Here is a 12,708-nt window from a genome sequence, read left to right on the forward strand (position 1 = left end):
AATATTTATTTGTTCAAGACACCTCGCAACCAGTAGCCTAAGAATTGTTTTAATTGCAACATCAGGTAAAATGTTTTGATTCAAGCAGGTTTCTGTCGGTGCCTTGGGTTATGAATTCCTACCGGGATCTGTGGTTTTCCTGAAATCCCGAGCCGTGGCTGATACTGACGTTATTTAAGGTACCGCCTGCTCACACAGAAACCTTGAGCTGGGCTTTAATGGAGGTGAAAGGCTTGTGTAAACACAACCTAGGTATAACTTTATATCGTGTGTGATTATTTCTTTGCACTGTATTTTTTTGAAGACCTCGTAGATCTTTGCACGGCCGTGCAATCGGTTCAGCTGAGAGAAACGGCTGGCTCGGGACATCTGGTAAGGAGCTGCGGGTGTTTGTTAGGTCGGAACGGAGGTAGGGGAAGGAATAAACAGCAGCGGTAAACACGGGAACGTTCTCAGGTCGTTTTCTGAGAGCCCCCCGAGGTGCAGCAAGGGCTGTCCCAGGGCCGGAGGATGCGGACGAGGGGCTGGAATCAGCCTGAATTCACCTGAACGAAGGTCGCGGCTCGGCCCCTTAAAGCAGGAGCCGAGCCAAGGCCTCGGCGTCCTCCCCAGCCGCCGCCAGGGGCTGCCCGTAGGCTCGCCCAGAGGCAGGGGCCCTGCACGCGGATTCCCGTTGGGGAAGCTGCCCCAGTTCCCGTTGGGGAAGCTGCCCGGCTCGTCGGCGGCCCCCCGGGCCCCGCAGGCCCCCCCCCTCGATCCCCGCCGGTGCCCGGTGCGGTGCCGGCGGGCTCCGTGCGGGGGCGCTGCGGGGGCTGAGGCGGCCATGGCGGAGCGGCGGAGCGCGGCGGGCGAGGGCCTGGCCCGGCTCTCCGAGTGGGCCGACGGGCACCTGGGCCTCCTGCGGGTAACGGGGCCGGGGCCGGGGCAGGGCCGGGGGCCGGCCCCGGCCCCCCGCTGATCCTCGCTGTCCTCTTCCCGCAGAACCTCAGCGCCGGGCTGGCGGCGGCCGGGCTGCTGGTGCTGGCCAGGAGCGTCCGCCTGGTGAGTGCGGCCGGGCCGGGGCAGGGCCTTGGGGCTCCCCGCAGGGCTCCCGGCAGCCCGGGGGTCCCCCCCCCCCCCGCAGCGCCCCTCTCCCACCGGCCTGCGGCTGGTTGTAGCCCGCCCCCCGGCGGCGCTGTAACCTCCCCCTGGTTTTCAGCTCGTGAAGCCGCTTTCCTCGGTGCTGCATCCCCAGCTGCCGCTTCCTGCAGCCCGCGGCACAGAAGTACCCGTAGTTCAACCAAAACTGAAACGGGGGTGGTTTCCCCGCATCCTTTCTCCCTACTTCCACGAGCAGAGGTGCTTTTCCCATATTTTTAAGCGTAAACCCAGGTCCCTTCGCCCCTCGAGACGGTCGGTTCGCAGCGCACGGTAACGCCCCGCTCCGTAAGGAGCCGGCGCTGTGCCGCCTCCGGCTGCTGAGGGGCCAGCGGTCAGTGCTGACTCCCCCCGGCAGCCCCGAATAGAGTCTGCTGTGAGAGCACGTCTGTATGACGTTGTTATGTGAAAATCTCCCCAGAAAGCCCAAACCGCACGTACTGCCGGATTGCCCACGCGGCACTTGTGGGCAGGCTGCTCGGTGCTTCGCGCGGCTGCACAGACGCGGGTCAGGAGCCCACAGAAGGTTTCTCTCAGTGAGAACTCCAAAAATCAGCGTCCTGAATTCCGGGTGTTGTGTCCCTGCTGCAGCTGCATTGTTCCTGCGCGGCTGCTGCTGGCCAAGCCGTTGGTGCCACTACCCTTTGTTTTCCCATGTGATCGTATAACTCCCTCCTCTGAATCCTCCTGTTATCAAGGGATGCAGTCATCGAATTCAGTCATCCTGTGATCTTTTCAAAGGTGCACACCTGCTTTTGTCCCTCTCCTCTTTGCCTCCCTTATCAAAGTCTGTGTTGTTGCTTCTGTCTGCTCTGCTCTGCTCTGCCTTTGTTTCCTGTGTGTCTGTTCTTTGCGAGTGTCTTCAAACACTCGCTTCTCGGCTGGCTTTCACCCCTCTTCTAGCACCGTTCAGGCCACTTTTAAAACACTCTTCATGGTGAATCAAGTTAATTTCAACGTGTGTCAATATAAAACATCAGTTTCCATTCTTGCTCTCATGCTCATCCCTAACATTGCAAATACTGTAAAACAGGGAACATTCCTGAGCGGCTGGAAGGGCGGGCACCTGAGGGGTTCTACAGCTGATTACTGTCTAAGAAATCAGTTGTCCGTGCTGTGTAACGGTATATCTGTAATTTGCCAAATTGTTTGTAGAGTAAGTTGGATTTCATGTGATTGAAACTGCTCTCTCTCTCTGTATATATTTTAAACCGTGTCTCATTCTTCTTTCCATCAATAGACAACGAAGTTCACAAATGCTTTGGATATACCCGTGGAGTTTATTGAAAAGAATGTCAAATTGCGGGGAAAAATCCATCACGTAACGGAGAAAGGTCTGCAAGTTGAACACATTCCCATTAGCATTCCTATCATTACATCAATACAGAGGAAATGTAAGTAAAAGTAGATGAAAAACAAGGATAGGAATGAAATGTCACTAGCAGTATTGTCCACTAGACAAGCACAAATCCTGCGACACCAAAAGTATTTGCTTTTTTTAAATTTTATTTTAAACGATACTCTTGGAAGTAGATGGGCAGAAATCAGTGGGACATCAGGTGTGCTGCCTTTGCACAGAGCGGGCAGGCGGGGGCAAGCTGAGAGGAAGGCTAAAGTTACACTTCTGGCGCTGCCTTCTGATCCTTCCGTACTTCACAGGTGGGAAACAGCAATAAGAAAGACTGAGAGGAGAGCTGCAGGAGCAGCTTGCCAATACAGTGTTTTATTACGGTGATGTGTTTCTGGCAGCAAAAGCCCGAGCACACAGGCAGTTAATTTGTTTGCATAGCTGCTCTCATTACTGGCAAAAAACCAATTCTATTGCAATTATGCTTTTATTCAGAGATGAAGATCAGACAGTTCCGTATAGCAGGGCGGTTTTGCCCTGGCTTCTCAGAAGCCCTCCGTCCGGTCTGTGAGCGCAGTCACGTGCTCGCTTTGCAAATACGTGGAGGCGCTAATTCTTCTTGCCTAGTGTTTCTGCCCTTTCAGATAAAATAGTGGTGACTGATAACAAAGGTACTTCTTTCTACTTGTATGCAAAATAACACAAAATAGCTTATATCATTTGTGAAATCTTGATTTTTTTTTTTTTTACTGAAGGGGGACTTAGATCAAATTCTTAGTTGCAAATAAATAGTGCTTTGGGGAACTAAAATGGATTTATTTTTTTTAAGTCCATGGGAATAAACTTGTTAACGACAGCTGAGGGTCTGTGCAAAGTATGACATTTCACTTGACTATGGCATTCAGTAAAAAAAAGTTCTCTTTGTCTATGTCCAGGGCAATCAAAAGGTCTTTTGCTGGTAAGACTTGCTGGAGTGGAGCTGGCTCCAAGTGGCATGGTCTGGTTACAGAAAGAGGTGAAACCCTCGCAAATGGTATGGTTCCAGCTTCTTGGAAGGGAGGACTTGGCACTCGAATGCCGTGTTTTAGTAAATAAGGTAAAAATAGTAACAAAAAATGACTTTAATCTGCAGTTTTAAGTTTGGATGTGATTAAACAGTCAGTACATGAGAATGTTATTAGTTATTATAAATTATCTTTACAGGAATTTTAAATAAAGTTATATTACTAAGTCAGACTCCAAAACAAGTACTTTTGTTGACTGATCAGTCTGATAGTGCTAGGCTATATGGTGTCGTTCTGATTAGCTTAATGTTTAATCCATCAAATGTTTTCTTATAGATTACTTGTGCTAGTAGTACGTTTTCAAAGTCAGCTGTATTTCTTTTAACTCTTTCTGCACGAGGGTAGATTTAGCCAGAAGTGAAGGTCAGCGGGAACGCACGCATGCACACGCACGCAGTTTTAAAGGGTAAGTGAATATCGTATTTACTGTGCCTTTTTGTAGGGTCGCTTTCTCAGCGTGTGCTTAAATGAGGAGGTCTTGAGACAAGGGCTCGGCAGAACAGCACGCATCGAAGGACTACATCATCATTCTCGCCTCTACTGGAAACTTCACAAAAGACTGCTTCGGGCGGAGTTAAAGGCCTTGAAGAAAAATAAAGGTATATGGCAAGAAGAAAGCTTCTCTGAAAGAGTTAGAGACCGTATAAGCAACAATAAATGCGTACAGACATTGAAACAGTTTGTGAACTGGTTAAGAAGTTATATTTAAAGGCAGAACGGGAGACTTGTCTAGAGGGAGGCCACGTATCTGTGTTACATGCTTTATGGAAAATATCAATTTGTGATAAAAAGTGCCGTAACTTGTGAGTTCCTTGTCTTGAACAGAAAAGCCGTAAAGTTACCCAGTGCCATATTATATAACCTATGTGGGACTGAAGTTTAGTTGTATTATGCAGGACGAAAATTGAAGCGTCCTTAAGCTAAAATTTTCTCCAGCAGTGTCCCAAATCAGTTGTGCCGTTTTCCACCTGCTAAATACCTACAGATGCGTTAACTGAAGTGAGAACAGTCGGCAGCTGCTTTTAAGAGGTGCAAAGTATCCATCCAAAGTGCACCACCTTAATGCTTAGCTGTTGCAGGTCATTACTAGGTAACTGGCGTTGGCTAGAAAACTCCATTTCAGAGCTTGAGAAAGCTTGTAGCACGTGTTTACCTGCTTGTTTGAATTCCTGTACTACATTTGTGCATAATTTGTGTGTGAAAAAATCGTTCATCTTGAATAACGGGTTGCATTATTACCAGAATAAAAGGTAATTTGTTGTGGTTGATCTTAAAAAGCTGATAGGGTCATAACCACTAACATATAAAAATAAAAAATTAGTTGGTATATTAAAGAATGGAAACTACTATGCTAGTAATGCCAATTTGTAAAACACAAAATTAACATGAAAGAGTTTTGCAAGTTATATCAGAGGAAAAAACTAATCTGTTTTCTTCTGATGGTTCTAAAAGTATCTAAAACCAGATGAAGATAAACTTAAATAGGAAATATAAAAAATGGACCACAGAGTGCTTTATTTTTGAAAGAGGTGTTATGTAGATGTGAAGTATATTTTTTGTAAATATTCTCAGAATAAAGATTGATTTCTTAAGTTCATCATCACGTTTTATTTACCAAACACTTGATTTTTAATCTGCCACACTCCTGATTATCTCAAGTGAAGTGCTTTGCATATATTTTTTCTTTCCACTTATTTATTTGGCAATGAAATGCCAAGGAGAGGAGTGCGGTATGAAAATCTCAATATCTGAGCATTGCCTGGTATTAGTTATGTATTTTTTTTTTCCCTGCTGGCTTCATTGCAAAATTGTGAATCCTGAGATCCTAAAAAAAACAGTTTATCCTCGGGTAAGAATGTATGTCAGTGATTTTTTTTATTACTTTTGTTCCTGTGTCCTCTTAAGGACCGAAAGGCTGTTTTCTTGCACAGTACAGTGAGCAGCTAGCCATGAGGTACCTGCAGGACAGGTATCAGTGCTGGGAACCAACGTGGGATAGAGGAGCAGAGGGAGACCTTGACCGGAGCTGGAAACCAGCTATCTGTGCCTATTCCAGAAAATTCATAAAAAGAAGTATCTGATTTTATGCATTACAGGTCTGGGTCAATCACTGCTGTGGTACTTGGACAGAGAAGTCACACGATCATAGAGTCATAAACTACTTCTCGTGGTTAATTGTAGGTGTTTCGGTTTATTAAGTGAAGCTTTTTCCAAACTAAGCATAACTCTACAGTTATATATGGCCTTTTGCTGCGATAATGAAATATAATTAAATATAATTCCATCCAGACTTCCCCCTCTCAAAAAAAAACAAAACAAAACAAAAACCACCACAACTCCGATCAGGCAAAAAATAGCAGTGCTTTCCATCTGTACAAGTCTTGAATGGCTGTAGATCTTGTCTCTGTGGGAGGCCTGTCTTGAAAAGCCCGTAACAGGAGCAGAAACAAATAGCTAAGCTGAACCACGTTGTGGAACTGACTGGGAGGTCAGGGGAAGAAAAAGCACTCTTCTCCATGATATGGCGACACCCCGCGCTGCCTCGAGGAGCATTATCCATTTCCTTTAACCACAGCAGCAACACGCATAAGAGTATTTCCAAGCAGAGGTTGCAGTTCTTGTGCGATTGGGAGTAAGGACAAGAATTAAACTACTTAGCTCGTTGCCTTCCCCGCAGCTCTGAAAGCACCATAAACAAGCCAACTTCTTACAAAGATTGCAGGGAGTGAAAGGAGATGCCTCCAGATGGCCCACTAAGGAAAATACCTTCAGAGTTGCAGAGGTTTTTTTATTGCCGGTGTGGTATTTAAGGCAAATGGCTGTGACAAACATTACCAGCCTTTCCCAGAGCCTCCCCGAAAGCGGTGGGCGCAGCCCTGCCCACGTCCGTTCCTGACAGGAGAACAAAGGCGTGGAGCAGGGCCCTGCTGCAGCGTGGCCATGAGCCTCTGGCCAGAGGCTTCTCCTGCGACTGCTCCTGGACGGAAGAAAGAGCAAAAAGTCACCGTCCTTAGGTAAATCTCTTGTTCGTTGCCGCCTCTCCCCCTCCTTCCCAGGCTGAACCGCGGAATCTCCCGAGTTGGAAGGGGCCCACCGGGATCACGGAGCCCAGCTCCTGGCTCCGCACGGGAGCACCCAAACCCCAAACCCTCTGTCCCAAAGCTCCTCGAGCTCCGGCAGCCTCGGTGCCTGCTGGCTCCTCACAAAACACGTCTCGGTCACGCTCCAGCCCCCGCGGTACACGAAGGGGCTGCCCTGAAGCAGGGTTTTGGACGCTGCCTCCCTCACGGCAGCCTTCCCCCGCCAGGAGGACCCGAAGCTTTGGGGCGGGCACCCCTCGCCCGGCTCGGCGCCGCCGGCTCACGCAGGTGACCGGCCGGTGAAGTTCGTGAGGGATTTTAACGGCTGCAAAGCAACGAGCCGGGCCGGCTGCTCTCCTCAGGGGGCGCGCGGGGGAAGGGCCGCGACCGGGGGGCCCCGCGGCAGGTGCGGCGGGCCCGGCCCGCGCCTCCTCACCACAGCGCCCGGCGGCGGCGGCGGCGGGGCGAGCCCGGGGCGCTCCGTGAGGAGAGGAGCGGAGGGGAGAGGCGGGGGCCCCTGAGGGGGGGGGAGCGCGGCGCGGCGGGGCAGGTTGAACGGGCGCGGGGCCGCCGCAACACCGGGGCTGGATCCGGGGCGGCGGGGCGGCAGAGCGCTGGGCTCGGCTCCGCTCCGGGCCGCCGGCGGCTCCGGGTTTCCCCTGAGCTCCCGGCCGGCGGCGGGCGGGGCCGGGCGGCGGCGCCGGGCGTTTGAACGGGAGCGGAGCGCAGCGGGGCGAGGCGGCGCCGGGGTGAGCGCGGGGCGCCGGGGGTGGGCGCGGGGGGTCGGGGCCGGGGATGCGGGGCGCTGCCGGCCGCGATGCCCCCGGGGGTCGCCGCCGAGCGGTAGCGGCCGGGGGGGCAGCGCGGCGGTGCCCGCACCCCGGGGCCGGCCGCGGCTCTTTGTCTGCCGGCCCCCGGTGGCGGGGGCCCGGCCGCTCGCCGCCGCCGCCCCCGCCCCCGGTTCGCCCGTCTGGGCGCTCCTGGCCGCGCCGTGTGCTCCCCGGGGCCGCGGCACCGCCCCCGCGACAAGTTCACGAGGACCCCTTTTTGTTCCCCAGGCACCGCTTTTTTGCCTTTTTTTAAGGCTTCCTAAAAACGTGAAGTTTGCTCAGAGGGAGGCGGGAGGTTTGTGACGGGTCCCGGAGCGGGCTGCGCGGCTCGGGGGGTGCCCGGGTCCCCTCAGCTGTCCCGAGATGGCTTCCATCTAAACCCCCAGCGCCTGAATAACATCCTCACGCCCTAACAGCAAAGCAGAGGGGCTCGCTGGTAGCGGGTCCGAGCTGTGCCCGGGCCACGCTGGTGCCTCACGGGCTGCCAGGGAGCGTCCCGGCCCCGAAGCGGCTCTGTGAGGAGCGGTAACGCAGGGGGTGGCAGCCGGCCTGCGCTCGGCTGGCTCCTGGGACAGCCTGTACACGAGGCTGTGTTTCTGTTGGCACTACAGAGCGATCTCTCTATAAATAAGGCTTTCCTTTAATCCCTTAAGGAAATCTGAAGTGCCCCTCAAGACCCAGTTCGGTTCAAACTGATAACCTAGATGGCAAAGCCAGGAGCGCAGCTACACAGTAGGTTTTTATTTTTTTTTAAAATTACATTATTTTTATTACGTTTAAGAAAGTCTGGAAGTTAAGGGGACAAAAAGCACTCCAGCTCCTGAAAGCAGCAGCCTGCCCACAGGTCTGCGTTACCTGAGAGGACAGTTTGTCCCAACCTGTGCCTTCAGCGGAGGTAAGGCTGCCGTGCGCTATCGCCTTGTAGGGTTTTACAGAAACTTCTTCTTAGTTAAAAAGCCGGGTTAAGCCACAACAATTTCAAACCCACTCGAGTGGTGGAGGTGCTTTAGAAGCAGTCGTTACGGTGTTTTCCCCTGGTGTGGCAGGATGCAGAGCGTGTTCTGCGCAGTTGTGAGCAGCGTGCCGCGAGCCTCAGAGCTGCCCGCCAGCAGAGCGCGGTTCCCTGCGCGGAGATCGATTGCCTTGTGCCCCTGGGTCAGGGCTGCGCTGAGGATAAATGTGTCTGGGCTTCCACGTCCACAAGCAGGAGGTGCTTCTGCCGGAGTGGGGCTGAGGCTGGCCGGCCGTGGTGCAGGCTGGCCAAACTGCTAGGGGGTGTTTGCGTTTGCCCCTTTTCTTTCGTGTTTGTTTGTTTTAGAAAGCTGGGATTGCTTTCTTAACAACGGCGGTTTTCTTGTTCCAGTCTCCATGGACACTGAGGGCATCAGCATTACTCCAGAGGTCTGAGCTTGCCTCTGCTTTCCATTGCAGGAGCTCTGGCTGGGTGTGCCTGGGTGGCTGAGAGTGATGTGCGTGCGCCTGGAGGTGGGAAGGCACGTTGAGGGATCCAGAAGGCAGTGGGAAATATTTATCCTGTGGATAGCCACTTACTAAGGCTCCGATGAGAGCAGGGGAAGTGTGGAGGAGTGAAAGAGGCAGGCAGAGCTGCTGAGAGCGTTTTGGAAGCAGGCACCTGTTGCAGTGCTGGAAAAAGCCGAGTACTCAATGCTGGGGATGCAACCTGCACTTCTGGGGGCTCAAGTCCACGGGTGAGCATTACAGAACCGCTTTAATTGCATTTGGCCACGTGTATTAAAAGAGGTGTAGCGTTCCTGGCAAGAGATGTCCATGTGAGTCTCTTCAGCCTGAAATAACTCAGCGTCGCTTGCAAGAAGTTTCAAGTGGAGGCTGTGGTGTGAAGTAGCCCGTGCGGCGCTACAGACTCGATTTATTGGAACTGACACAAAGTTCACGTACCCATGCACACCGAGTGTGGCCAAGCGTGTCCCTGAGTGGGAGTGGAGGAAGCGCTGGCTCCAGCTGCTCAGGCTTAAAACGGGCGCTGCTGAGCCCCGGCTGGATGCGTTTCCTGGGCTCTTTGCTCGGGCTTAGTTCGAGTTGCGGGTGATCAGCCGACTGGTTGGCAGCAAACCTGGTAGTGTCCCTGCGGGAAACAATGAAAGGTTATTGGCAGCTACAGCTGCATCGATCGATGACACGTGCAGAGGGTCTTGTGGGGGCAGCGGTCCCCACCCGTGCTCCGTGGGGGGACTGTACCTCAATCGGCAAGTAGCCTGATAGTGTACGAGACACAGATCATCCGTGTACGTGGCTGGCTCTGCTGGCATAAGCCCTTTCCAGGCATCTTATTTTTATCTTCATATTTTATCAAAGTGTTTGAATTATTCCGTGCCATAGCACAGCAGTCGCCAGGGTTTCATTGGCTGTAGTAACAGCTGTATGCTCAGTGATAGCAGAAGCGGCTACTGAAGTGGCAGTATTACACATTTCAGATAACAGGATCTCGTATTATATTAGCAATGTGTCTGAAAATGACTTGTCTAAATGATCACGTTTACTCCTGGTGAGAGATGCGTGCCCTCAGGCATGACCTGGTGCGCTGTGTTCCTCCTGCGTTTTAGGGAGAAAGTTTCAGCTGGTCTGTTGAGGAAGAGAGTTCTTCAAGGTGGAAAGGACCCACAGGAAAGAAAGTTCGCCTTTATCTTTAGAAACAGAATTATTATTTTCCAAAGTAATGCTAGGTAAGAACAAAGCAAGCTTGCGCTCCATGTTTGTTATTGTGACTCCAGCTCTTTAAAGCACCGTTTTGCTGCTGGGAAGAGGGGCGAAGCTCTGTGTCGGGTATTTTCAGAAGCTCTTAGAGCTGCGTTGCTAACAGCTGCTCAGTGAAGTTCTTGCTGTGTCGAGTCTCTGTGCGAACGTTCGCTCCTTTCACTTGCCTCTTCTGTCTCACACCCCGGGCAGAGGTGTGCATGGCGAAGTGATGCTAAGCAGAGCTGCAGCTAAAAGCGGAGCGAGGCGCGTTCTTGAGACCGGCAGTCTCCTCTGCCGGCACTGTCAGCAGCTCACCCCAGGCAGTGCCGTGAGCGGGAGTTCCTATTCTTGGCCTCGCACAGTGGTTGAATTCACTGAAACCCTTGGAAACTTATCTCCAGCGTGGAAAGTAGAGTTGGATTTTTCCCTTCTGCCTGCCGGTACCTGGAGAGTCGAGGCGTGAGCTAGGTGTCCCCGGGAGCTCGTGAGCTGCGTCTGGGATGAATCGATTCCCCACGCTTCGGGGCTGCTCGTATGGGTGCGGATGGCTCCTACAGCTGACGGTCCTGGGCTTGCTGTGCACTCCTCTGCCTGCTCTGAAGGGAGCGGCGGTGTTCATCCCACAGAAGAAATTGGAGAGCTTACAGAAGGGTCTCCAGGAGTACAGCTGAGTCTGAGGGTGTGCTGTAGGTGATGCATTAGAAATAGCATCGCCAATGGGGCAAAGTGATTGTGTCTGCGCGGGTGAAAACCTCCTGGGTAGAAAGGCACTTGCATGCAACAGGCAGCGTGGGGAAACCTTTGGGCAGCAAAACCAACAAATGATTTGTGTTGGTGACCGAGGGTGCAGAGAGGTGGCAAGGACAGCTGAAAGGTGTGCGGAGCGCTGGGAGCGTGGAAGGAAGCCATCCATACACACTCATATTTACCGCTTCCATGCCCGGCAGAGGCAGCAGCACGCCGCCCTCCTGGAAAGCATTCCTTAGCCGGGAGAAAGACAAAGTGCACTCGGCTTCTGGAGGAGCGGGGAGCAAATGCTAATTCCTTTTCAGGGTCTGTTGCCATGGGGAGTCAGTCCAAATCCTTTCTAATGCCTTCCTCAGCAGCGAGTTGTGCTGACGCACGCTTTTCATGACTTCCCAGAAAGAGCGGCGAAATGAAACAAAAGCCCCATCAGCACTAGCAGCCGCAGGAAGGTTTAGGTTAGCGGGGCAGGACAGGTAAGACACTTGTCCGGGACCCGGCCCGGCACAGCCCGGCCTCCTGCCACCGCCGGGTGGGCGACGCGGGGTGGGAGCTCGTTTGGGGCAGGTGGCGAGGTCTGTGCGCCCCTCTGGGGCGGGCGTCAGCCCTGCTGCCTGATCCGAGCTGCCCCGAGGGGCTGCGCAGGGCCTCCCGGAGCAGGGCTACAGCAGGTGGGAGGCAGGCTGCTGCTGCCGCCTCTTCGTGGCTTCTCAACACCTTCGGCACTGGCCGGGTGGCGTTGGGTACAGTTTCCTGGGTGCCCCGAGGGGCTTGCTTAAACAAGCAACTGACACCAGTCTGTCTTCGTCTCGTGAAGGATGTGTGACTAGGATTAATGTTTAGTGCCCTGATAAGGAAATTACCAAAATATCAGTTTAAAACAAACAAAAAGCCCATGCCATCACCACCACACACACAACCCCCCCCCCCCCCCCAAACAAAAAACCAAAGGCACGCCTCAACTTCATATCTCTAAAAAGCCCGATGTGCCATATCTGTGTCCTAAATCCAAACTCTTGTGAGCTTTTCCTTTTGTATAGACAACTCTGACTCCTAGGAGTTTCCGATTGCTTCCAGCTAAACCCACAGGAAATTTCTCTTCGCACTGTGTGGCTCGCACACCGCCACCACCTTCAGAGCCGTCGCTGCTGTGCCAGTGCAGCCGTCCTCGGGGCCGCGTGGCAAATGAGGTCAGGGACTGCTCTGGAAGGAAAATAAACCAGCTAAAAACTTGTTATTCCTCTAGGAACTGGAGGAATTCTGGAGGAATAAAAATAAGAGAAGGATCAGGTACTAGATGGTTTTCCCTTCTATTACCAGCTGTTATCAATAATCTGGTTTTGTGCTGGTGACATTTATGAATAAATACTTGCTGTTGAAAACGGGGTGTAATTTGGGGGATTTTTTTAAAGCTTTTTATTTATACTACAAGATACTTTAAATTCTAGAAAGAATCTCTATATACTATGGATACTTACAAAAAACCAAACTTAGTAAGGTGGCTGAGGCTTTCTCTGGAGGTTTCAGACTGGAGGTTTCAGGCTGGTTTTGGCCGTGGGAGGTGCTGGTGTCCGGTTGGCAGGACCCATTCGTGCTATCAGATTGACTTAACGTTACCTGTTGAAGTGCTTCAGCAATGAGAAGCGGAGAGGGAGCTGAGAAGAGAGGAGGTTAGCAATCTGCAGCCTGCGGGCTGCTCACGGAGCTTTAACTACCACTTCAGATTTCGGAGCGCTCTCCAGAGGGCTCGAACCAAGTTCCAAGCGCTCGAAGGGCGCGTGCTGAATTCC

At 52.4% G+C, this 12,708-nt stretch overlaps 1 protein-coding gene across 1 annotated transcript; it reads left to right on the plus strand.

Annotated features, from left to right (window-relative positions):
* Window positions 1-800: 800 nt before the first annotated feature.
* On the plus strand, window positions 801-5,146 carry C9H3orf33 (chromosome 9 C3orf33 homolog). Its single transcript, XM_035566462.2, has 5 exons — window positions 801-904; window positions 982-1,041; window positions 2,378-2,531; window positions 3,421-3,581; window positions 3,992-5,146. The coding sequence occupies exons 1-5, from the start codon at window positions 824-826 to the stop codon at window positions 4,256-4,258; spliced, it is 723 nt and encodes a 240-aa protein (XP_035422355.1). The 5' UTR covers window positions 801-823; the 3' UTR covers window positions 4,259-5,146.
* The last annotated feature ends 7,562 nt before the right edge of the window (window positions 5,147-12,708 follow it).

The sequence above is a fragment of the Cygnus atratus genome, chromosome 9, assembly GCF_013377495.2.
Source record: "Cygnus atratus isolate AKBS03 ecotype Queensland, Australia chromosome 9, CAtr_DNAZoo_HiC_assembly, whole genome shotgun sequence".
In the NCBI taxonomy this organism is placed as follows: Eukaryota; Metazoa; Chordata; class Aves; order Anseriformes; family Anatidae; genus Cygnus; species Cygnus atratus.